General features: G+C 43.6%; 1 protein-coding gene and 1 non-coding gene across 2 annotated transcripts in view; one reads left to right on the forward strand and one right to left on the reverse strand.

Moving 5' to 3' along the window:
• CLASP1 (cytoplasmic linker associated protein 1) overlaps positions 1 to 26,193 on the reverse strand; it is a 168,242-nt gene that overhangs the window by 103,648 nt on the left and 38,401 nt on the right. Inside the window, exons 3-8 of the mRNA XM_064434988.1 lie at positions 19,600 to 19,678; positions 19,258 to 19,361; positions 18,693 to 18,784; positions 18,531 to 18,606; positions 15,903 to 16,000; positions 14,983 to 15,050 (exon numbers count right to left, since the gene is read on the reverse strand). Coding sequence (XP_064291058.1) covers positions 14,983 to 15,050; positions 15,903 to 16,000; positions 18,531 to 18,606; positions 18,693 to 18,784; positions 19,258 to 19,361; positions 19,600 to 19,678 — 517 coding nt within the window. The remainder of the gene's footprint in view (positions 1 to 14,982; positions 15,051 to 15,902; positions 16,001 to 18,530; positions 18,607 to 18,692; positions 18,785 to 19,257; positions 19,362 to 19,599; positions 19,679 to 26,193) is intronic.
• Positions 20,764 to 20,880, forward strand: LOC135309491 (U4atac minor spliceosomal RNA). The gene has a single exon (XR_010369747.1). It is a non-coding gene; the product is annotated as a U4atac minor spliceosomal RNA (small nuclear RNA).

Here is a 26,193-nt window from a genome sequence, read left to right on the forward strand (position 1 = left end):
CCTGTCCAGGCATCTTATGGCATGTACTGTAATGCAGGAAGACTTATAGACCCACCTGCTCTCTGGGACTTAAAGGACAGAAACCCTTGTATTCAGGGGGTGTGGGAGAACAGAGAGAAATAGAGATTAAATGGATTAATATAATTGTAATATCCTACCACTTAGGAATAGAAGAGAACAGAGGGGCAAATTTGCATGGTTTCTTATATCCCCATTTTATTAAGTCTTTATTTTTAGATCACTTTGTTATCATCTTCCACTCACTTCACATTGTTGTACAGGAGAGAAGGCATGACTCGGAGTAGAGGAGGTGCAGAATAGCACCATTTCTCTTTCACAAGAGGTAAAATGGATGATTTTTCTTTGTAAAGGTGAGCCCATCCAGTGAACCCCTCCTGACAGTCCTCACTCAAATTATGAATGTTCTGTAATACATCTGTGTACTGTGTGACAAACAAAAAGTCTAAGTTCAAGGTTACTAAAGGGACTTTGTCTCTCATGGGCTGTAAGGTGTTCAGACACAGCTAGAATTTATATTCTAGAGCAGGAACAAAAGAAAATAACACGTCAAATAATTCAGTATTTTATTTTAAACATATTTAATTTCAGACACAGGAATGGAGAGATTAAAAATATGGGACTAAGTTGTTAAAAAATGAAATGTGTGTTAGAGAGTAAAATCTAGCAAGGAAAACAATGGTTCTTCCACATGATTCATTTCACAACAGCTTCCCACTCTCATATGCAAAGCAAATACACTCGTATTATATACAAGTAAAATATATTTGGTGGTTTGTATTTATTAATTGTGTAGCAACATCAGAATTCCAGGTGACACCAAGACCTTCCTTCTACCAGCTGGAAGAGACAGTGAGACCAATCTTCCAATGATAACAACTAGTCATAGACTTTATCTGAGAGTTTCCTTTCTGAACCTTCAACTTTGGGGCTTTCACAGTGACTCACAAACGTGCAAATACATTTGTCCAAAAGCACACTTGAACCAGTTGTAAAAACTGAGAGCTACCACTCACTATTTCTATTTATTAATTCACCAAGTAAAAGATCACTCAAGTAAATTATTTTGAAATTGTAATACTGCTTAAGATCAACAGTCAGATTCCAGACTCTCATGCATTTGCTTTACCTTTTCACAAATCAGAAGCAGGAGTGACCATGTGTTACACTCTGTGTAACCAAGTGTTAATACTCACTTTGACAGGCAGGATTACTGTCTGTTGACACACTGAAAAATGCTCATGAACTCCATGACTGAAACACTATCAGGTATGGAAGTGGTAATACCACAGAGGAGGTGTGAAAGCAGAGGCAGATATGAGCACCAAATTAGAAAGTTTTTATTATTAGCAGGTGTTTCCAGGCATTGCTTAGACTATCTGAAGAACCAGTATGAACATTAAAAAAAATTGCACAAACAGCTGACTATAACACAAAGAAAACAAAGAAGTGTATCAGTAGTTGCACGTCAGAAAATGTCAAGCAGATCAAGTTGCAGAAAAAAAACAAACATATAAATCTTTCTCCATCCAATTCAGCAATTTTTAGCAGGCAATATAGGCTGCTGCTGCCTTGCAAATAACAGGGAATGCTTGTAGGGCACTGCCATCTGTCAGCAGCTGTTACTGAAAACCAAACACAGGGCAAGTGAGCAGTTCACAGCACTCTGCCTCCAGATGCAAACAAAATTCAGAAGAAATGGAAATAAAGTGTAAGGGAAAATAACGTCTTGTCAAATCCCTAAACCCAAATTCTGTGCTCAAATGTACACAAACCTTCAGCATTTCCGGAGAAGACAAATACCAGTCATAGCTTGACCACTTCATTCTTTTCACAAGCAGGAGTGCTGAAGGTCCTGTACACTTGCAGATACTATAGAAGTAAGACATTTCTGTCTAGGCATGGTTATTCCTCATATGTGGCCAACTGCTTTACCAGGTATCATTTTATTCAGATAGAAAAAAATATTTGAGGCCTCCCAAAATATGAGAGCAGGATCAGCCTGGTTCACCTGAAGCTTCCACCATTAACCAGCTTGAGCCACCTGAATTGCTCACCTCCATTACAGATCACTTACCTTCATTTCAAGTAGCAAAAATTATTATTTTGTTCAGACTGGAACTGAATGGCTCAGTTACACAACAGCTCTTTACTATTTGTACTGCTGTGGCAGCCTGCAGCCATCAGTGACCAGCAGCACCCTGGTTCCTTGGATATAGTGCACATCCCATCAGCTCCCTAGATGTTGTCAAACACTGAATCCATGCTTAGAAGCCAGAGAAGCAAGCTTTGAACTATTAGACTGCATATTAACCAGCACCCAGGGGCCAGCTAAACTATGTCAGCTGAGCTAAAAAGATGAAATCATACTCACGCTGCCCCTCTGGTGAGACTCTCTTGGCATGATTTAGTCTGAAGAGTCTGTGAAGGCATGAGAGCAACTTTGCCTCCTGGCAGTATGGAGAGAAGAACCCCTACGTCTCTTACAGAATTAATGCATGTCCTACATGAACTTCCCTGTTCATGGCTGATTCATGTCCCATTCCCACTTAGGCTCAACAGGTAACAAGCATGGCTTCTTAACAACAGATGACTGAAAGGTCAGCAAGCATACTGCTAGAATTAAAAAACCCAGAAATTAATCAAACCACAAACTAAAGATGGTGCCAAAACTCAGGAATTTTAACTGTCTGAATGAAAATTTCAAACTCAAAGCAATGACAACAAATCAGCCTTAGGCCTGTCCAAGTCCCACTCCTGCAAACACACCACCATGCTGGCAAATCATCTGGTTCTCTTTAGCAACCATCTGTGCTTGCCTTCACTTAAAGAAGAATTAGCAAACAGAGGAACTGGCACATGTGAAGCACAGCACGTAACAGACAATTATAGATTCACTTTTAGTTTTGCTCAGAGATTGAAAGCAAGCAAGATCACAGTTTTTTTAACTGGGAGGCAGGAATTTCAATAAAACCTTTACATAAGGATGCCCATAAGAAGTCAATGCTTCAATTAGCATAAACTTGAACTGTCTGCCTCGCCTCTTTACCCATGCAAAGCTTCAAGGCTGCCCACTACACACTCCCTGCTCTTTACAGTCTGGAGACTGAATTGATGAAGTTTTCACTGAAAAACAGAAGCAAGAAAATGGGCTAGAGAACTTCCAGTCCCTCTTTTTTAATAGTAATTTTGTGTTTAGTTTTTAAATATTTGAAACAAGGTCCTTCTAGTTCATCTGGAAAGCCTCTCCCACCAACACAAAGAACCACTGATAATTCCTGCTGAAATAGGGGTGGATTTGTTGAGGTGATCTAGGTTAGTTATCTAGATTACATTTAAACCAGGCTTAATTAGCTTCCTTTTCAAAATATTACAAGGAAAGAAGGCAAAAAACCTTACTGAGACGGAGAAAATTAATTCAAACATCCTGAGTTATAAGAAATATTTAGGCTGCCTACATAGGGAAGAGGAATACAGAGCTCTGTCTGCAAAATAAAGCTTGCCATTACAACTGAAGTTTCAGGAGACTCCTAATAATAGTATCTTGAAGAATGGCATGAAGATTAAATGGAACAAAATACAGCTCATCTACTAATTTTTAGCAAACTGCTTTTCACATGAACAGTTAGAATATATCCACATTTAAATATCAAGCTTTAAATTTTTAATATTAAAATCAAAGAGCAATCTGTATCTTAATGTTTTACTGAAAATGCCCATGTGCAACTTGACAGTCACGCTGATGACAGACCAATGAAACTAAAGTGAAGCATCATCACCCATTCTAGCATAACACCAAATCAGCAGAGGATGTGCATTAAAGGATACGTGTTGCCATTTTCAGAGGTGCCTCTGTTGTGGCTTGCAGCCTTTTCATGCTGACATTAGGTTATGTTGTTAGCTGAGGTCACATTCTCTTCTGCCTTTAGCCCTGTTATCACTTGTGATAAACTGGAGAGCTGAATATCAGACACAATCTCAAATGACACTGGCAAACCTTGCCTTCAGCTCACTGACACACACAGCTAGAAAGTACTGAATAAAAAAAATACTGAACCAGTCTGAAGATCTTCCGTAACTACTGCGTCCTACAGGAGGAAAAATTAAATAATAGCATAATTTAGGTTAAAGGGGACCTCTGAAGGTCAAGTGATCAAATCTCCTTTCAAAAGCAGGGCTGACAAAGTTGTATTGCTCAAGGCTACATCAAGACTCATTTTAAAAACCTCCATGGATGAAGATCCTCTGGGCAACCTCTTCCAGTGCTTCACTCACTATCTTGAAAGTAAAGTATCAACTCATGGAAAAAATCCCCAAGCATAAGACTGTCCTCTCAGTCCCTCAAGTATGTGGACTACTGGAACTTGCATAAAACCAACTGAAAATCTCTTGATGAAAAAAACCTTACTTCTAATTCAGAGGTTCTCTGGAATTAGTGGTCTATGCATTATAGATCACAAAAGTCAAGATTCCAGCCCAAAATTTACAAGATGAGCTGCTCATTGCAGCTTTTTACTGGCATTTGTCCTGTGTATAGCTTCATAGAAACCCCTTGTGTGCCATGAGGGAGCAGAGATCACCTGCTTTCACATACTGGTCAGACCATCGCTGCCAAGGGTGCAGAGAACCATCAAACACAGTGCAGGTACATTCTCACCTCTAACTGGAACTATTTACCATTTTTAGGGCATGGTAAACATGGTGTTTCAGACGGCTCTGTGATGCAGCTTTCTGGGACCAAACGTAACATGCTCACACCGCAGGCCCTGAAGGGAACATTCTGCTGCAGCTGATGGAGCGCCCAGCCCGGGCTGTACACAGGACCTGGCACAATCCAGCTCTGTGACAAAGCTCCCAGGCACCAGGATTCTGTCACATCTCCCACACTTTCAGGCAGTGTGAACAGAGCTCCTTATAATGTGCTGCTACAAACAAGAAATAGCTAGGACAAAAATAGGGACAAGACTGCTTTAGAGCCCATGATAATAAATAGGCTTCAGGGAGTGCCATGAAAGGAAGCAGCAAGCATGGAGCACAACGTGCATACAAAGACCCAGTACAGAGTCTTTGGAGAAATCCCACTGCAGTGAGACAAAATCCAGTGAGCACATCAAAAAGAAAAGGAAAAAAAAAGACATCTGAGGAAAGCACTAGAGACAAGTATGGAGCTTCTTAAGGGGGAGGGAGCAGAGAATAAGTTTCAGTGTGCTGGTGCATAAATATTTTGCCTGTGGAAGCTTGGGATCAGATCTTATTTAAGTCTCCAGTGAAAAGGAGCGTGACTGTCCCTGCACATCACAGCAGCTCCATGTGATTAGAACCCTCTGCAGATTCAGCTCCTGCCCAGCACAGAGCTCAAACAGCAGGAGCATAAATCGGAGCTGAAGTGCACTGGCAGAGCTGCAGCACGAAGAAGTGTGCCCAGCCCTGCCTCTCCAGGGCTGCCTCCAGGATTGCCCCTGATCCCAGCAGGAGCTGGGGGGAGTTCAGGGAAGAAACATAAATGATGGAGAACGGAGATCGACCCATTCTTCATAAAGCTGCCCTAATTAGAAATGTCAGGCCTCATTACGAGCCAGAGCTCACTAGACAGGAGTCCCATTACTCGGCAGACATGCATTTCTTACAAGATGTGCACACCTCTCCTCCACCCACAGCCAAAGGGAACAGTCTCACTGCATGGGGGTGAAGGCTGCACCCGTGCTGCCAACTGCATAAACACCAGCAGAAGCAGTGCCAACACTGTTTCATACCTGAAACTCCTGTCTCCCCCTTCCCTGCAGAAGGCTAGGAGCAGTCATGCCTAGAATACTCAAAACAAGGCTTTTTACAACATAGTCTACCAGAAATTTACATAGGGGCCTGTTCATTTCCCATGGAAATCATTAGAAAGAGTCCATTAGTATCAAAGGGAGCAGATCTGGAGTAAAAAAGTAGTGTAAATTTCTCTCTTCTACATCTGTATTCAAGCATTCATCTCCAAAGAAGTACAGATATGTCTCATATTCCTTAGACATCAGCATCTGCATCTCACACCAGAAACATCCACGTCAAGCACCTAAAGGATTTTGTTGTGCACTGACAAGCTCAGTGGGAAGGCAGGTTAGGTGTGTCACAGGAAAGGGAACAGCTCTGGAAACGTGGTTGCTATAGGTTTTGCCATTCTTGAAAAAAGCAGTTCAAGTGACACGGTGAATGGAGGTATTTCTCTCTTCCTCTGTAATGCATTGTTTATAAATTTTGATAAAACTCACCTGGGCTTGACTCTGAAGGCCACCTGCAAAGCAGCAGCCATTAGCAGCTTTCCTCGTGAAGATTTGTCTGCAGTGAGATCCCTGCAGGCTACACGTGGGGTGTAAACCTAGCCAGGATTATTCAGGGCTGTCTGCAGTTTTGGGGCTTCAGGGGAATAAACAAAAAAAGATACTCAAACTGCTTAGCACAGTGCAACAAAAGGATTCTTTTGACAGAGCAGCAGGGCTGAATTAATTCCTTCAGCAGGCAGAAGAAACCCAGTCATTATGCAGTATTTGCTGTCTTAATACTACAAAAATAGGATGCATTTACTTATTATAGCTCAGTTTTGTTCTATTTCACATTGCTGTATTTGAGCTACAAACAAAATACTTCAGCCAAACATAACAGAGGAGGAAGGCAGTGTAATGCCAGACCAGGGCCAAGTACAGACAATGCCTTTCCTGTACTTCCCTCTGGAGTTAACAAACCTGCACTTGTCCACTCCTGAATTTTAAAAGAAGCTCCTCTTCATGCCCCCCACTAACACGGCTGTAACAGCAGGTTTTGTTCTACCACTGCATGTTAAACTGGATACACCATCTGTATTAGAAAGTCTTCCTCAGAAATGGGCTCTGCAGTCTAATCTCATCCAGCACAAGCACAATGATCTGAAAATGAAAAGCAACTAGGTACAAGAAGACCTTCAAGCTTCCAAGCATTTGGTCTCAGGTTCTTCAGAAATCAAGCAGGTGCTCTTCAGTCCAGACTCTTTAATAAAACCTCAGAGTTATGGAAGCTGCAGCTACTGTGGTTGCAACATACAAGGACAGGGATGCTATTTGTTGCTGGTAGGAGGAACACACATTTAATGTACTTCTGTTGCCCATAGAAGCCTACACTGTATTTCACCAATTACCACAGAGTGACTGCTGCCCTCAGAGGCTGCTAATTACAGCAGCCATACCCAGTCCACTTGTTACACACTCAACCTGAAAATAAATCTCATCAAATAAATGAGAGCAGCAGCACAGAATTCATCAAAGCGCTCCACAAGAGGCGCAAGAAATTTCATCTCTTCCCCAAGCAGTCCTTGGCCACCACTGAGGCAGCTGATTAAGGACAGCAACTGAATTCTAACTGGGACAGTGATTCTATATAAAAACAGCCCAGAGCATTCATTTAAAAGTAGTTATTAGGAGACTACTCTCCTGCACCCAGCCAGCATACAGAAAGGGAAAAGAAAGACACCTACTCCTTCACCACTTTCTTGGAAACTGACCTATTTGTGAGCCTCAGGCAAGGACTTCTATGCCAAGATCAATTTTTCAATTATTGCCACAGGAGCAGAAAGTTTGTGATACCTTCACTTGTGCTCACATAAATACTCTACTATGTACCCTCAACAAGCGTTGAAGTCAGTATGTGTGAAACACAAACAAAACCCAAATAAACTTCACAAATCTGCACAGTGTGCAACTATGGGATACTTTTTACTCCCACCAGACTGCCCTTTAGTGTGCCAGTCTTCCTCTACGGTATTTGAATACTTTGTACTCCCAGCTCTCAGAGAATTGCTGAGAATTAAAAGGCTGACTTAAAATCACTGCTATATTCACAGTGATCAATATGTGTGGGCACAGGCATATCTATGAACCATCCTACTGATGAACTTGCCCCTGGAAAATTCTGTGTACCATAAGCAAAGCAAAGTGATCAAAACCATAAGATTTAGTTAGTCCTTTCATGTAAAAATGTCACTGGAGTTAATATTGCTCCAGCTCTGACTGCAAGCTCTTTCTGACAGAACAACTACAAAGGAGAGCCAGCTGGGAAAAACAGCACAGGAAAATACCACTAAACTGGTGCAAAGACTTTAAAGACAATGACCACTGCAAATGTAAGGCTTTGTTTCAGAGGTTAAACCAACCTGACACCAAAACAGGTGAAAGAATTTGAAAGAAAAGATCATAGCAAAGAAATCAGCAAACTACTAAACATTCCTGAACTGTGATCGCCTCCACAGCTGTACCAGATGTTACTGCAGTTTCCTTGGGATGGAAGGGTGTAGGATTTTTTTCTTTCCAACTCTTTATGAACACTGGACTATAGATTCATCCTTGCCATGTGTTCTAAGGTGCATGTTTCCTGAGGCAACCACTGAGTTTGCTCAGATACACACGGTACTTTACCAATGGGGATGAAGAAAACAGGCCCTGCATGAAGAAATGAATCTCCAGATGTGCAGGACATTCATGCATTTAACTTCCATCAGTAATAATGGAATGGTGCACATTAATCTTTTACTCATGAAGCCCACACTAAACAGCAGCATTTCATCCTTTAACTGCCCACTCCTTCAGCCTGTATTTTATGCACGCCTATTAGTGATGCTGGCAGTAAAGTGGTTCTGCTTAATTACACCAAAGCTTTGCCAAAAGAGCATTTGTGTGTTCATATAAAACCATCAAGCTTAGGGGAAGTGATGAAACAACCAGAGTAACTCTGGTCTTTTTTGCAAGGAAATCCTGGATCAAGGTACTTTGGATTCAATCCAGAATTCACAATACCCTAACAACTTACACACATACTCTTCTGACACTTGCTACTACTACAGTTCACACAACCAACAGTGACCTGGAGGTCAGACATTTCCCAGCTGATAAGATCAGCTAGACCACTGCCCCAGGCTCTTCATTGCACCAGCTGATCTTTTAAAGCTGAGAAGTTCCCAGCATGATGAAATCATCACACTTCATTGACAACAACAAATACATGCTTGTTTTCTGTAATAAGCAATGAAGTACATTAATTATTCAACACAATTCCAACTTTGGAAAAATCATGGATTATTCTCAACTCCTCTTTTGAGAGACAGCAGGAGCCAGAGTGCAAAGGTCCCTCAGCTGTAGGTGGTGACACTATCCACTGACAGGTGATGCAGTTCATGAAGAGAAGAACCAGCCCAGACAGGTTTCTGTATTAATTTCCTGGCATTGGGAGGCATTTATTGATGGTGAATAAGGAACACTTATGTATCCACTGCTTCCTCTGAAAATACATGCAGTAATTGCCTTGGAAAACAGAGTTCCAAAAGCATAAAATAAAGATCTGTCCATAGAAATGGCACATATTGCAGCATGCAGTATTCATTCCACAGCACTCAATTTGCCCAGGAGATTTCCATGTTCTGTTACAAAAAAGCTGCCAATTAACTCACACCTTGTGACAATAAATATCAATACAAACCCAACGTGAATAAAATTTGGATTAGACCAATTCAGACTTCCTAAAATTAGTCTACTACATCCACAGTATAAGGAAGGATTTCAAAAAGACAACAGGTACACTGAGTTGAGAGAAAGGAGGAAGAAAGAAAATGTAGCTTTTACAAAGATGACTAACAGATATCATCTCCTCTGAAAGCTCAGATGAAAAGCACAGGCTTCTTGCATACCAAAAATAAATACAATATATGCTTCCCTCCTGTAAATTAATTCTTCACAGGTGAATAGATACAAAGCTCCTCTACCTTTCCATTTCACCAAGTCCCAATCCAGCCTCACCGACTACCACAGACATCCTGTTACAGAAATGCAGTTAAAACACAAAAATACAGGTTAAAAAAAAGTGGTATCTCCATTTGGTACATTCTTGGAACTGTGATTCAATGCTAATTCAGAAGTACTCATAACCAATTTAAATAATCTTCCCAGCTGGTGCTGCAAAAGGAAAACAGTTAGGAAATGGAAGTCTCAACGATCACTCAAAAACAACACAGACCAGCAGGGTTTATGAAAATTCATGTCCTCACCTCTCTCAACCTGTTCTGGTCCCTTACATATGCACACATTCTCTTTCTTCACCCCATCAAAAAGACCATTTATCATATTTTATATAATCTTAAACTGAGCTTGATGACACCAGGCTACAGATTGTTGCAGACCATTTTTTTTAAGTTCCACTTTTACTGCAAGATTGCTTCTACTGCAAGTCTCTACACACCGTTAAAAAGAAACAGAGCAGCCGAATACTCAGACGTTAACAAATAAACACATCCATGCCCGTGGCACAATCATCAGCACCTACCTTTGCCTGTAGTCATTATTCTCTGCAGGGCTGGGGAAGGGCACTGTGCTGGGGAGCAGCCCCACGGTACACGTCTCTCAGTACATGTTTCTCAGCAACTCAATCAGCAGCCAACTCGCCACCCTCCCACACCGCTCTGCTGTGTGACCTAGCAGGCGATTGCCTCCTCTGCTCCAAAATAAAAGCCTGTTCAGCATGCAGCTGCTCCATGTGCCCCCCTGTGCCTGCTTGCTCACACCCCTCCCCTTCTGCATTTGAGAATTTCAGCAATATGCTTATTTACAAAGCTGTTAGAAAGGGAGCAGAGCTCCTCTTGTCCATTTATACCTTCCACAAGGATGTGCCATCAATTGTGTTCATTCAAACATCACTCAAACATTACTGCTCTCTCTCAGTCCACACAGGTGCATAGGCATTTATTTGCTTTTTTTGTGCCCTAAAAATGCTGAGTCAATGAAACCAATCTTCTGTTTCACTTTGTATTTCAACTTGAGAACTGTATTAATAGAGAGCAAGCCACAATGGAAATTTAATTGCACAAGGAGGTATGAATGCAAAAAAGCACAGTGCAGCATTTACTGGTTCAAAATATCTGTTATCCCAGACAATTGTCCCTCCTTCCTGTCTGCAGTTCTGCTGCTTGGATGTGTGTTGACAAACAAACAATATTCCACCCTCAGATGCATAGCATCACTTGGCAAATGTGGGTGGTTTTCTTTCAGATAATAAATATGAAAATAGCTTCCAATGACTCAGCTTTATTACCAGCAAAACACAGGAATCTAAAATAGCTCCAGTTTTCATCTATTTAACTCCAAGTTCACAACTTCACAAACAGGATTCATTTAGTAAATAGCATATTTGTCTTATACACCCTCCCAAATATAGAAGTAGTTCTACTGAAAAGTAGCATTGCTCCGTCTTCATAAGTTTTCAGTAACAGAAATTATCATGTCTTTTATTTCAGCACTGTTTTAATTAACTTGCTTACTCTTAGAACACACACTCATGCAGTCAGCTACCAAAATTGCATCCTCCCCTCACCTTACTCCACGAGTACCCCCACGAGCTGGGGGAGAGATCTCAGCTCCAGAATTCTGGCTTTAAGATCCTGTTTTGATTTCCTTCCAGCCCAAGACCACTACACCACCTCCACTGTCCCTAAATCTTGCTCTTCTAAGACAAAACTCAACATCAACAAGAAAGTTCAATGCCTTCCTTTGCCACAGGAACATCACCACTGTATCCCTTCATGCACAAATATAAGTGCATCTTGCAAAAATTGTGTGACTGACATTTACAAAATGAAGATTTGCATCATATTAGGATACCACAACGATGAAAAGCATAAAAACCACACCAAAACATTTTGGTTGCTAATAACTTTGGTTTGGGTCATTGATTCCTATCAGCCTTTATTTTTCAATAGATAATTTATTTTATTCTTAATCTTTACTGAAATTGATTATAAAGTCTTCTGGAGTCCAAATCTGATTCAAAGTCAACTCAAATCCATGAAAAATCTGTACAGCTTCTGTAAAGGCCCTTCCACATAATACCAAGGAAACCCATACAGCATGAATTTCTTGGAGTCTCTGTCCAATAGCCTCCCTCTGTATCACATCCAACTAAAGATCATCACACAATGCCACTCAAAGACAGCAGCTGACTAGCTGGCAATTACTGGCTCTTTCATGCTGAAAATGTATTTGTCCCAGGGGAATAAGGCATCTGCATAATTAGCAAAAGCAGTTACATAGAAAATAATTAGCTTGCTGAAAGCCCAAAGGGGGAAAAACTATAATTTTTGCTTCAAGAGGCTGACTAATTATATGCCAAATAACAAAACAGAGATGCACTGAGAATCATCAAGAAATCCAGCATGGATTTTAACTTCATATTCTAGCTATAAGGGCTGCTGGTAGCCTAGCAACAAGCAGCATACTTGGGCTTGCCAAAACCTCCTCCGACTTAATGAAACACCTCAGATTACTATGCAAACCTCCCCCACCCCACTATGAATTTGATTCTTGTGTTACTAAATGATAAAAACAAAGCCTAGCCAAAAAACCAATCAAACAATTCAAGATAAACTCAAACAAGCACTAATGGACTACAGTATAGAAAGATAAGCCAAAACAAAACATCAGTTATTTTCAGAGACTTGGAATTCAGTCTGATTAGAGTTGACTCATTAGATTTCTTCTTTGGGTTAAGAAAATGTCCTATCATTTTAACCAACTTTTCTACTAGTCTGTGTAAGATTTCTGTTTGTATCTTGGGAACCACTAGATATGAAACCTTTAACAAGTGAGAGCAACTCACTAATCTCCAAAGTACTGCTGATATACAAAGAGCGCTGCTGCAATTCCTTCCTTTCACTTGAATCCTCAGTGAACTGCTAGAGGAAGCTGCTATCCCAAACAGGTGTCTCAGAGCCAAGAGATCAGTTTTTACTGTATTCCACCATGCTAGAAGCCACAGCTGCTGTCCCAGCTGCCATGTACCACTGTGCTCTGTGGTAAGAGAGGTTTGACAACCACTTCCAAGTCTCGCTGTGATTAGCACAACTCTGGTGCTCAGTTATGAGTGACCTTTCTGCCAACGGCTCTTGGTTACCCACAAGAGAAGCACATTCATGTAGTCATCCATCCAACCACTCTGCCAGATTCAAAGGGTTAACAAGACTGAGCTATTTCCACTATTTACTGAGAAAGGCAAATCTTTTACATGTGCAGTATCTATCACCATCTTCCCTGGTGACTCTGACAACTGCTGAAAGTGTCACCTTTGTTCAGAAAGTGTCAGGGACACCAGAAACCTGACAAATTTAGCTTGTCTTTCTCTCAGAGGCCACAATAAACTTGTGACTGTGGGTGAAGATAAGCCTCCTTTTGCTGGCTTACACAATCTCACAGATAAACTCAAAGTTGCACAGAGCTGTTGACACACAAGATAGGACGAGCATGTAATGCTGTATTTGTGCTGTGCTTGGAGGGCAAGAAGAAGCAACAAACAAGCCTATGGCACTAAGGGAAACTGAACCCTCCCCTCAAACACACACAAACAATGTTAATAAGTAATGTCATCATTACTAACTTCATAAATGAGAACCACTTTAATTCTGCAACTATAGAACTTACAGAACAACTTTTTCATTTCTAAGGAATATGAAAAGCTTCTGGCAGAACAATAGCAGATCCTAGCTTTGCTCTCTTTGACCTTTAACACTCCCTCCACCCTCCCTTTTCCCCCAGGCTACTTTTTTGTCTCAATGTTCATACAGGAGATTCTACTGAGGAGAAATTCTACGACACACACAGACTCCAGAGATTGCATCCTGACACAGCACAAGCAAGAGCAGGGAGACATCAGAAGATCAGGTTAAATACAGTGCAGAATACAGGAGTACTTTTGTGTGAAAGCCTGTCCATGAAGTCAGAAAATGGGGATCATAATGCCTCAGGACCTCAATGTACAAAAAGGGTGAATCTTTCACTGAAACAGTGACAAAGGGGTATAAAAGAAAAAAATAACTTTCAATGAAGACTAAAAGGAGAAGATCTGATACTCAGCAATGCTTCAGATGTAGCAATATATCTCAGACCACAAGTCTGCCTCCTGGAAACACCAAACAACAGCAATCTACATAGTACAATGATGCATCAAATTGCCTTTTTTTTTTTTTTAAGGTTCATTCTATTCCACTGCTAGCAAGACAAAAATTCCACCTTAGCCTAGCCAAGCAGAAAGCAAGGAAGTTGAATCAGCAGTAAATCTGTTTCAGTTTGAGTAGGGGTTTCAGAGCAATCACCTGGAGGCTGGGAACCTAAACAAGTTTGCTAAGGGATTAAATATTTACTTCCCCTCCCACCTGTTAAAAAAGAACAAGGACATTAGTTTCCTAACTGCATTTTTTTTACCCCTGTAAGCATCATCCAGCTGGACATACAAAATAGTCCCATATTGTGCAAAAGCATAATTTTAACCCATTCCATCACAGAGGAACCTGTAACAGGTCTTCATCATTCCCAAACATACAAGATAATACATCACATTTCTGAATAATCCCAACTATAACTTCAGGATTTTCAAATCAGTTAATTTTATTGATTCTGCAGGGATGAAGTTTCCTGTGCTGTAAAATGGTTATGGCAAGAAGAATGGTGCCCAGAAATGAAAAAGGCATTTTTTCCTATTTAAAAGAGAAAACACCTCTCTGCTCTCTTGACTTTGAAGAGCATGGTGGGAATGACTGGGAGATCACCTCCCCTGCTCCTGGCCTTGCAGAGGGTGTGAGCTTGACAGGAACACACAGTCCTGAACTCAGGTTCTTCATCTGCTCTACTCAACTGTTGGCAGAAAGATGCATTCCTCACCAAGAATTCTCCCCAAAATCTACTGTTAAACCTATTAAATTTATAATACCTGTTAAAATTATTTCCTAGCTCAGAAGCTTATCTGTAAACACAGTAATAAACACCTGTTATTACAGTAAGCAAAACACTAGTCTCAGACAAGACAGACAGATTGAGGCTCTGATAAGGGTCTTCGGCTATCAGTCCTAAACAAACAAAATAAGCCTCACCAACTGAAAATTGCTAAAAGCACTAAACAGAGAGTACAAGTACTTCTACTCACCAACTGAAGTCTGGACCATGTTTCCAGATTTTTGGACCTCGTCGAATTTTGTAAAAATTACATTCAACCTATTTGAAAGTTTAAAAATACACAATGAACAACTGAATTTAAATTTTAGGAATATTAGAATCATAAAATCACAAAGGTTGGAAAAGACCTCTAAGACCATAAAGCTCAACCTTTAACCCAGCACCACCATGTTTACTACTAAACCATGTCCTCATATGCCACATCCACATGGCTTCTGAACACTTCCAGGGATGGTGATTCCACCACTTCCCTGAGCAGCCAAATTGTATCATCTTATAGAACAGATTTGGCTTCACTCAGATCATTGGGAGCACTGTAAAAAATGTCAGCAGAAAATGTCAGTGCAAGGAAGTAATTTTAAAATTTAAAAAAACAACATCAACACTCAAAAGCTGAAAGGAAAACCTGAGATATAATTGAAAATATACATTACTGAAGATGTGATATGGCTAATTGGAGATGCACTTCCAGTTTATCACCACTTTTTCTATCTTAACTATTCACAGAAATACCAGAAAACACACCCCTAAAAACCAACTTGACAACCTAACTTGCATAAACACAAGCTACTCTGAAGTGTCTCCTCTCTACATTTCTCCTATATGCAGAGCATATAGGAGAAATATTAATTCCCTTAATCTTAAATCCATTAACTAAACATCGGTAATAATTTTTGTGGTTTTCCAAAGATGCTGTGGCATACTTGGGCAAAGGTACAGGATCTGCACTAAATAAATCTGAATGTTTTCAGATTGAAAAATAAAATGAAAAAATGAACCAAGTATCCTGGGAAAAGGTTCAATCATGAGGTTCCTGAAGTCTTCTGAAGGAAGGAAGGGAATAAAAATCAACCCAAAAATAGTGAAGACCTAAGGACATTCTCAACTTACCGAGACTGGGGTAATCCTTTTTTACTGAGATCAGCCCTTACACGTTCACCAACATGTCTGTAAATTTCCACAAGGCTGTTTATTGCTGCATCTCGAACCTGGATGAGATACATGAGAAATCAATCATCTTTATAATTTAAATTAATAAATCCCTAATAAGTCCTACCTCAGAGAACTAAATTTGTCTATTTCTCAGCAACAACAGCTGCTGCTATACACATTACCACACACTTCATGAAGGAGCTTCCAACCCTGCCTTTCACATGTTAACAGTATCAGCAGGTAATTAAATTGAAAAGGCAGTGAAGGTGTAAGATGAAAGGTTTCATGCAAAAGGAGCTTGGCTGCCTTTGCCAAACTCCTCCCATTGTATACAAGTATATTTACTAGATAAAAAAAGGATAGAGACACAAACAGACCTTATATTACTGGGATATTATAAAATAAACTGGTTTTTAATGCTGTCTTATAAACTTACATTTCTATGTTGATAGCAAACCAGGGAGGAAGAGAGGAGTAATCAATCACCTGAGTCACCATGAATTTTGCATGTTTTCCAAACTGATTTGCAAGAAATTGCTGAGCACATCCTTCCTTCCAGCCAACAGAAGAGACATAAATCTGATTAAAGTGTCACCTTTCTGTACTTAAACCCTTCTTCCACTGGACACAGCAGGCAGAGAAGGTAAACAAACTATCTGCTCTGCCCACAGAAACACCGACTGTGCACTCGTGCTTCTCAGAAGATGGCCCCACACACCCCAGGAATAGACATGGAATATCCTGAGACACAAGCTAGAATTGCCTATAGGTGGGAGACAAAGGGCAGGCACACATCCCCTGCCTCCTAGCCAAAGAGAACCCTAACACTTGCCTGTCACCCACCTCACCCCGTTCTCCTGCTGCACAGCCTTCCTGCTCAGCAGGTCCCTGCCAGCCTCCAAACGCCTCTCCAGGCATGCCAGCCCTTCCTCAGCACTCCTGCCTCTCTTCTCCTGCCCATCAGCCCCATTTGCCACCAACGCTGCTGGCAGAGCAGTCTGTGGGGACTCTTTGGTGCCCCCAGTTTCTGGGCACACAGACCCCAGCCCAGCCTGAGCACAAGGATTGCCTCTGTGAACAGTTAGGCAGAGGCACAGCTGCAGGACTGTAAATCCCAAGGAGCACAGCAAGGAGCCCCCACCATCACACTTGGTTTAGTCAACCACAGCAATAACAAAACTTTAGTAATTTTGAGAAAATGATCAGAGTTTAAGTATTGTTGTCACACCAGATGCACATAGGTTAATCAATCACATCAGTTCAAAACAACGAAAGCACTATTTTTGAAAAGGGCTCTGATGGAACAGCTTCCACATCCACAACAAAAGAAAAAAAAACTGGACTTGATCTGGAACTGTTTCTCGATCCTCTCTCCAAGAGAGGGCAGCAGTGACCGAGCCCAGCAAGTCTCCCAGCGCTCAGGAAGCACAGCACAGCACAGCAGCAGCTCCAGGGGAGCGCAGGACCAGCCCCAGGGCAGACACTGTTGCACCCAGAGCCACTGTCACAGCGATTTCTGTCTGACCAATTCAGGCACAGGCTTTCTGGGAATGAGACACCAGACCCAGGAGAAAGAGAAAGAGATCAGCCTTGTTTCCCCCTGCAGCTGGATACAGGACAAGGGGCTGTGCCAGGCACAAGGAAGGAGCAGCACAGAAGAAAAATGTCTCAGTGCCCTCACCAACTTTCCAGTTAATTCAACAGCTCAACTATGGCAGGACCAAGGTACCTGTATGCTTAACAAGGTCAAGCCCTAAAACTAGGATTTCCTTGGAGGGTAACAGCTTGCTTAGTCCCAGCTCAGAACTACAGAGGACCCTAAACATTAAATTTCTTGTACTCATGAGTTTACAATCTTGCAGTGGCACAAGCAGCAAGGGAAGGCTGCTTCACTCTCAGTCCTCCTCTTAGCAAGGGAGACCCTGAACACCCTCTCCAGACCTGGATCACAGATGTGTCACCCATGCTGGCAGAACAACCAACAGCATTATTCAGAAACTGCCAGTCCACATTACACAATGAGTTTGAACACTACTTCTCCACCTCCCTCTTCTCACTAACCCCGCATACTTGTACCTAATTCCAAACAAGACAAAAAGCACTTAGGAGCAGCAGATTTTATTCCACTTGCATTTTCATTTGGGTTGCATCGCTGATTAAAGGTCCTGGTACAGACTGTCTTCACCCCCATTCAGAAACTGCCTGTACAGCTTCTGGCAGTGCACATGGCCAGGCTGTCTGACTGGCCCCATTTGCCCTCCCTGCCCAGACTGGTTCCTCTCTGAAGGTGAGGGGTGCTGCACTGAGCCCAGAGGGATCCCTGCAGCCTCCAAGGCACAGGAGTTCCCTCCCCACAAAGGTTTCCCTCTTCTGTTCATCTCACCTGCAAATTCATGTTGTTCTGCTGAACCCTTGGAGTAACTGATATGCTGTTTTGGACATACTTCAAATTACACCTCTCCAAAACCAGCCAAGGGTTCTGTGTGCACAGCATTATTCAGCGTTCACCACCAGCAGCACAATTAGCTCATTTACCAACAAGGCAACCAGCACAACCTTTAAATGTGACTCACAGCAAAAGCTCACCTGGCTGTTTGGATCTCCAAGTAAGTTACATATATGTGGCACTATCTTACTCAGTGTTAAACTCTGAGCTCCAGATCTGGAATAAAGAACAAAAAGCACCATTATGAATCAGAGCAGGTTCATGCACACAACACATGAGGTTTGCAGAAGGTCCTGACTTACGCATTGAGTGTTGCAATAAGGCAGAGGCAAATCCCTTCCCTTGTCCGAAAATTCTTGTGTTTGAATCCTCCTAGCATCCTGTCCCACACGTACTGTGGAAGACAGGAAAGAGAAAAAAATGAGATGGGGTAAGAAACAGATTCTGTCTTCCAGCAGACATACACCACACCACCTCTGGAGCTCAAATCCAAGCTTTACACCCATCCAAGCAGAACGGGACAAAAAGGAGCAAGATACTTTTAGATCTGACTAATTCTTTGTTTTGTGCTGACTTCACAGTAACTTCCCACTACCTAAAAACAATACTCATACTTACAAAGCAAGTACCTTCCAAAACCCTGGAACAGTAACTCTTGACATATACTCCTCCCCTCCTTGGGAAATCCACTGACATGCTCCCATGTGTATCCTGTCAGGCAATAGCCTTCCCAAGTGAAGTAAACATCTTACAACAAGGTGTAGGGAGATGAAGCCATTTCAGACAGAAAAACGGCAGAGAAAATCTTCTGACAGAAAAAAGGTTTCCTTTTTTCACACAGCCAGTCACTCATGCTGTGGAACATACCTGAGGGTTAGCAGCTTGTTCCATGATTTTCAGCAGCAAGGTCTGATCTTGCTCCCTCACTGAGTCCTTAGAATCTCCCAGCCTATCAAGTAAACTTGGCAGCACTAAGGAAACAAAACAGGAACATTCAAATCCCTCAGGAAAAAAAATGTAACAGTGGCAGAGCCCCTGTGCTCTCCCCCCAAAGCCCAGTGGAGGCACCAGCCTTGCTGTCCTTCAGCAGAGCAGGAAAACCACTGAGAGCCTCCCAAGTGCTCTCCTGGGAAGAAGGACAACTCTGAGTCCAGCAGCCAGTGCAGGTGGTGTCAGAGTGACGGTGACAGTCACACAGAGACCCCTCACCTGTGCCAATCTGGGCCTTGAAGCGATCTTGCAAGCGGGACACCAGCGCAGAGATGATGTCAATCCCCAGGAGAACCACCTGCAAGCACAGAACAGGCAATGAATTAAGAGTGCACTGCAACTGTGATTGCTGCTCAGTGCTAAATTCATATGTATAGATATGCAAGGTACACAAATCATTTCATTATTTGCTGTAACGAGCATTTCTAATTCATTGTAATTATTACAATTAGAAAATGGTATGCACTAAGAGTTGCTTAATTATTTAATGGCAGAAATTAGACCAAACACTTATATGACATAACTGGAATTCAAAGAAAGACACCTAGTTTGAGAGAAGCTTCATGGCAGGCTGCAGATCAGAAAACCTGGTCTGACTAACAAAAGGTACATCACACACTGAATGTACTATGTAGCCTGTATGTGAAACACTTCACAAAACTCTATAAATCATAATCGTGCTGGCACAAGGCACTTCTCCCTAAGTTTTTGGATAAGCACCGAGGTTAATCACCCCTAGAAATGTTAGGGACAGCCAGGCTTCTGAGGTGGTGCCCCCGGGACTGTCCCAACACAGCCCAGCTCCCTGTACGTACACACAAGTGTACAAATATACACAAACAACCAGGACAGTGGTCATGGCCCCACGCCTGCCAGAGCTCAGGGAGTGTTTGGACAAGGCTCTCAGGCAATATGGGATTGCTGGAGCTGTCCTGTGCAAGAGCCAGGAACTGCAGCTAATGGTCCCTGTGAGTCCCTTCCAGCCCAGGATACTCTGTGGCACTGTCTCACGTACACGTACGCCGCTGTTGCACACACACACACACACAGAGGAGCGCGCTGTCCCTCCCGCAGCCGCTCACCGGAGCCGTGCCCCGCACTGCCGCGGCCGCTCGCCAGGGGGCGCGCTGCGGCGCCGCTGCCGCCGCGCGGTGGCCCCGCCCTCTATGCAAATCGGCGCAGGGCCGGCGCGGAGCACTCTGGGTAGCGCCGCCGCCAGAGACTCGAACCTGGGTCGGAGCCGCCCGGGCGCGCGGGGCCCCGCGCGGTGCGCGCCCCCGAGGCGGGCGGCGGGCAGCGGGCGGGCCGGGGCCGCGCCGCCCCTCGCCGGGACCTGGGCGCGGTCCGCGCTCCCCTACGGGCGGCGCGCCCCAGCGGCTGCCAACCGTCCTTATCTGGGGGTTGCGCGGCTGCTCAATGAGCGTATGGCGAGAGCAGCCCTGCTAACGCCTTAAACAACACAGCAGCGCCCGCTCCGTGCGCGGCGCAATTTTTGGAACCTCGCACCGCGGCGTGTGCGCGGCGCGTTCTGAACGACGCTCGGCTCGAGCTGGACCGAACTCCCCGTGGCGCTGTGCGGAGCCGTGCGGTGCTGGCACCTCCCGGCACCGCTCCCGGCTGCCGGCGCCGCCCCCACCGTCCCTTGCCCGCCCCTCAGCAGCGCTGCTCCCGCCGCAGCCCGTGCGGGACCCGCGGTGCTGCTCCGCGCTGAGCCCGCGCGCTACTCCAGAGCCCACAGCCCCCGGCCTGCCACAGGGATGCGCTCCAAATTCGGCGCCGGAACACCCAGGGAACCATGCGTGATGTGGCACGGGAAACAGCCTACTTACTACATGCAAAGTCTCCTGTGGAAAAAACCTTCCTAAATACAAACCCCTGGATCCTAACTTCTCCCAACATACACACATTCTCCAAAAAGCGCCTGCAGTCTTCTCCCCGCACAGTAACAGACCTTCAACACTGTCAATTTTTAATTCAACATCATTTATTCATACATCAAGGGAGATTTTTTCCTTGTGTTTTTATTAAGCTGTGTTTCGCTTTCACATTCATCGCGCACACTGGATTTAATCTACCATTGACAAATGCTCAGCCAGCTGCCCCAAGGCCTATCGCTGCCTATGTCTGCCAGCTCACTGGCAGCTCCTGCCTGGGGTCCTGCTGCAAGATGGGGGCTCCAGATCCTCATCAGTGGAGAGATGCTTTTAGGGAAAGTCAATGGGACTGAGTGCCAGTCACCATTCACAGCTGTCTGAGCAGAGACCCATCATGCAGCATCCTGCACAGAGATAAGTGTGCTGCCTGCAATTACAGAGATGTGCCCTAGGGATAAATTCGATCCCGGGAGAGGAAGGAATCCATCTCTTCTTCAAACTGCCCGAAAGCCAGGAAGAGTATGGGGAACTCATCACTCAAACATGAAAGGAAACACATGCACAGTGCAAACATACCCTGCAGTTCACCCCCAGGATAAGGCCAGGAGGACGAACTAAGCCTTGCACGACTTTTTGCTGTTGTCCTCATAAACTGGCACAATGATTACAGTGGTGCTTGGACAGCTATTGAGGAAACAGCAACTGGGGTGAGCAAATGTTACTCCCGACTATGCTGGATTCATTTATCACCCCCAATGTGACACCTGCCTCAGAAGGTCAGAGGCAGAAAGTAGAAATCGTGTATGGATTGACAGAGTCAACAGATCCGCTGCAGACAGATAACAGACAACCGAGGGCACGGCTGGCAAATGAACAAAGAATTAATTGAATTCCAGCCCTGGCTGCTTTGGACTGACTGCACTGAAGAGCTCACCCGTTCACTGCTGGAACACTACTGAGCTCTGCCTGAATTAACACACGCCAAGGTCCGGGAGGAGCCTCGGGAGCAGCGAGGGGCCCTGCCAGCAGCCATCCCACTGCCACGATCCCGATGCAGGCCTCTCCCCACGAAGCCAGCTGGCGGGCACAGCTCCACACCAAGGCACAGGAAGGGCAGCTCTCCACCCGAAATTCCAGATAATGCTGCAATGCTGATAACTACAGAGCTATTCCAGGCCTTTACATCAGCACAGATCTTTTAGCCTCCTATTTACACGGGCCCCCAAAAGAGTGATCTCAGAATCAGAGAGTGACAGCCCTCACTCAGCCTGAGGGTCTGCTTCTGCTCATTTGACTCCTGAGGTTCCCCCAAGACAGTCAATAATGCAAGTTGTGCCACCCAGTATTCAGCTCATTTGGCATCTGCTGCTGCTTTGTCTTGTCTCAGAGTACTTTCTGTAGGCGCCAAGGGCTGTCAGCAAACCCTTCTCCTGCATCTCTCCAACTGCCAGGTCATCTCTCCCAGTAAAGAAGTCTCTTGTTAGTTCCCAGGATGCAACACAGCCTTTCCCAATACAGACAGTACTTTTTTCAGAGGTCAACAAAAACAACTCAAAGCATCTGTCCTTTAATATCTGGGTGGTGTTGAAAGACTTGCAGGCAGCTTCCCATATCAGAGAGCAGACAGTCCACCATCATCTGCTCCAGCAGTACATGGTGACCAAGCACGCCAGACAAATCCACCCAGTTTGAAACAAGACACCTAAACACACTCCCATGAAAGGGTAAAGAAGCTGCAGAATCCAGCGACATCTGATTGAGCAGGTAGAAACCAGAGTGAATCAGCTCCAGGCTACCCTGATGCCTGGACAAACTGGGGGGAGACAAGGCTTTCCCTACGCTCACCACACCATGCCACAGCAGGGATGTGGTGGTGGCTGTGGGAACCCTCATCCCCTCTCTTTGCAGGGAAGCAGCAGTGGGCTGAGCAGTACAAAGTCACAAAATCCTCAAAGTCACTGCACTCTGCTGGCCTCCTGCTGAACCTTCCATGCCTGGCAGCTTGGGACCTAAACGGGAATGCTGGAGAGAGCTTCTACAGCAGCTGTGACAGCAGCTTGCTTCATGCTGACTGCCACCACTGGTGACACAGCTTAGCTATTTCACGTTGAAGTCTGAGAGGTTTTCTTTGGAGAAAGGATGGGAAATGGAAGACAAGACTTCTAAATGTCAATATGAAAAAAAAGAATTGTAAGAGTATTCAACCACTTTTTTTTTAACAGTTGCTTAATCTTTTGAATTCATAAGCAAAAACATGGAGGAAGGGCTTGCATTCTTTGAGTAAATTTAATATACTTTTGAAAAAAAGTGTAATACTTGAGATTACACTGAGAAGTCCAAGGCAAGCATAGATGGCTCACATCACTGCTGGTCTGATCAGAGAGGGAGCAGTTCTAATTCCTTGTGACATGAAACATCCACCACAACTGAACTGGGCACTCAAGACCAAGCTGAAGTTAGATGATATTGGCAAATTTAGTTTTGAATCCAGGTATTTGGGGTCAGCACAGCAGTAACCAAAGTCCTGTCACAGAAACCTGGAATCAGCTTCTGAAATGCTGCGTCCCACCTTATAGCTGCACACAACTATAACCACATCCACCCTGGAACAGTCCATCTCCTTCTGCCATTCCGAGAGTTAATATTCATTTTCCAAGGCAGCACCACATCTGCACTGGAAGCATGAGTCCATCTCCCCAGCCCAACAATCCTCACACAGATGCCAAGGTTTTTTTGTACAACACAATTTGCAAAACCAACACCAGCAAAGAAAAAGGCAGTAACAGTAGCACAGCTGGTTTTACTGACATGACTGCAAGCTATGGTCAAAGAGCTGAATGGGGTAAAATTTTAAATACATATTCTTAGGTTTTTTCTCTAGACTGATGAGATACCATCCATTCTGTCACAGACACCACCTTGAAAATCCTCAAATTCCCTAATGGAATTAGGTGAACCAAAACACCCAATGAAACCATCAGCAGTTGTAAAATAAGCAAAAAAACTGGTTATTGAAAGTTCTTCTTCATTTACAAGCCTAGTAACAGATGAGCAACTCAGTAAAAAATGCACAGTTCTACACTGAAATAAATTCCAAGAGAGCTAAGGTCATTTAAATGTTGGGAGACATTAAGAAAAGGCTGTCAGAAATAATTGCTACAGAGATGTATTTTTATCGCTACTGTTAGGACACAAAGGCACCTTTCATGTGCAAAAGCAAGAAATTCCAGTAATTATCTTCTGGATTCAGTAAAAAAAGCCAACAAAAGCCCCTCAGTTGTCTCGATCTAGAGATTTGGTAGAATGCATGAGAAATTCAAAGCAATTTAAAGAAAATGCACCACAGAGCACAAAAGTTATCATTACAAAAATTCCACAAAGACAAACAGGGTGATGCTTGAAAGAACACGATCACCCTGAAAGGCAGACATCTGCTTCCAGAAGAGCTGACAATTATGTCCCAGGTGAAAGAGCTGGACCAAGTCAGCCCTCAATCCCAGTGCTCCCTACCCTGCCTCTGCTCAGGGGAACTGAAGGGGGAGTTCCAAAGAATGAATTCACCCTGTTTTGCAAAGATTCTCAACTGGTCCTTGCGTGTTTGTGTATGATGAGAAAAGGAGCAGCCACTGGGCTTTCTCCAAAAGACATGGAGGGAAGCACAAGTTGCAGAGTCACTGCTGTGGAGTACAGGAGGCTTTTCTACCCTGAGCAAGGTCAAAGCTCCAGACAGCACAGCAGGTAAATCACCACTGACACAAAATACAGTCTGCTAAGTCTCCGGGGAAGCAGCACTCATGGTAGTGTAACAGGAGACTTTGCAGTTGAAAGCGGAGTTACAACTTCCTTCACACTTTCACATCTCAATCACCCCAAACACTGCTGGAAACACAGCAGCAGCACCATTGTTTCAGAAAGGTGGTCCTGCTTATGCAGCACCTTACAGCTATGGATACTCAATCCTAGTGTCTTCACATGAAACGACATCAAAACAAAACACCTGCACTACCCACTGCTATTGCCTTTGGTTCCTCACCACAAAACAGTTAAATATCGTAGTCACAAACACTGCCACTATTCCGTACATTTCCACTGCCCCCAGCTGAGCATTTCCACTTGCAGCCAGGTCCTCAGCCAGGAGGGAAAAATTAATGGAACTCTGTGAGCACTGATGAGATCTTGCCCCCGGATCAGGACCACTACTTCCCTGTAGCTTTGGTAACTAGTTGCATTTCAGAGCTCAAGGCATAATGAAGCCTCATACAATGAGGGCTATTACAGAAAAGCACACAGAATACGGCAAGGAAAATAAAAAGGCCATTGCATTGCCCTGTTTTTTTTTTTGTTTTTTTTTTTTTTTTTTTTTTTTTTTTGTTGTTGTTGTTGTTGTTTTTTTGTTTGTGGTTTTTGTTTGTGGTTTTTTTTTTGTTTTGTTTTGTTTTTTGGTTTGTTTTTTTTTAGAAAAATAGAAAGCCTGTATTATGGCAACTAATCAATTGCCAGCACAGCAATATGCCTTATTAACAGAGCAGGCTGCTTTACCTAATAACATTGCCTTCCCCTCCATTAGCAGCAAAAGGCTGCTACAGTGCACAGAGCAAGTGAGAAATCACACTGGGAATCTGCCTGCAGGCAGAACCATATTAGCTGGAGCACCTCAAAAGCTCCTAGCACAGAAGCACTGACCCCAACTCCATCTCTAACACTACAATAATAGAAAGGGTCAACACATTTTAAAACTGGAACAGAAGTGTTTCTGAGGGTTTAGACAGCATCTGGAAAAAAACAAGGCAAGCACACAACCTAGCAGATCATCACTGACAATCTGCTGCTCCCTTAGGACTCACAAAGTCTAGTAGCAACTGTGAGGATGTTCAAATATCCAGATACTCCCCTTGATCACTAGTTCCCAAGTTTCTGAACATCTGCACTTCGAGATTAC

The sequence above is a fragment of the Passer domesticus genome, chromosome 10 (assembly GCF_036417665.1).
Source record: "Passer domesticus isolate bPasDom1 chromosome 10, bPasDom1.hap1, whole genome shotgun sequence".
NCBI lineage: Eukaryota > Metazoa > Chordata > Aves > Passeriformes > Passeridae > Passer > Passer domesticus.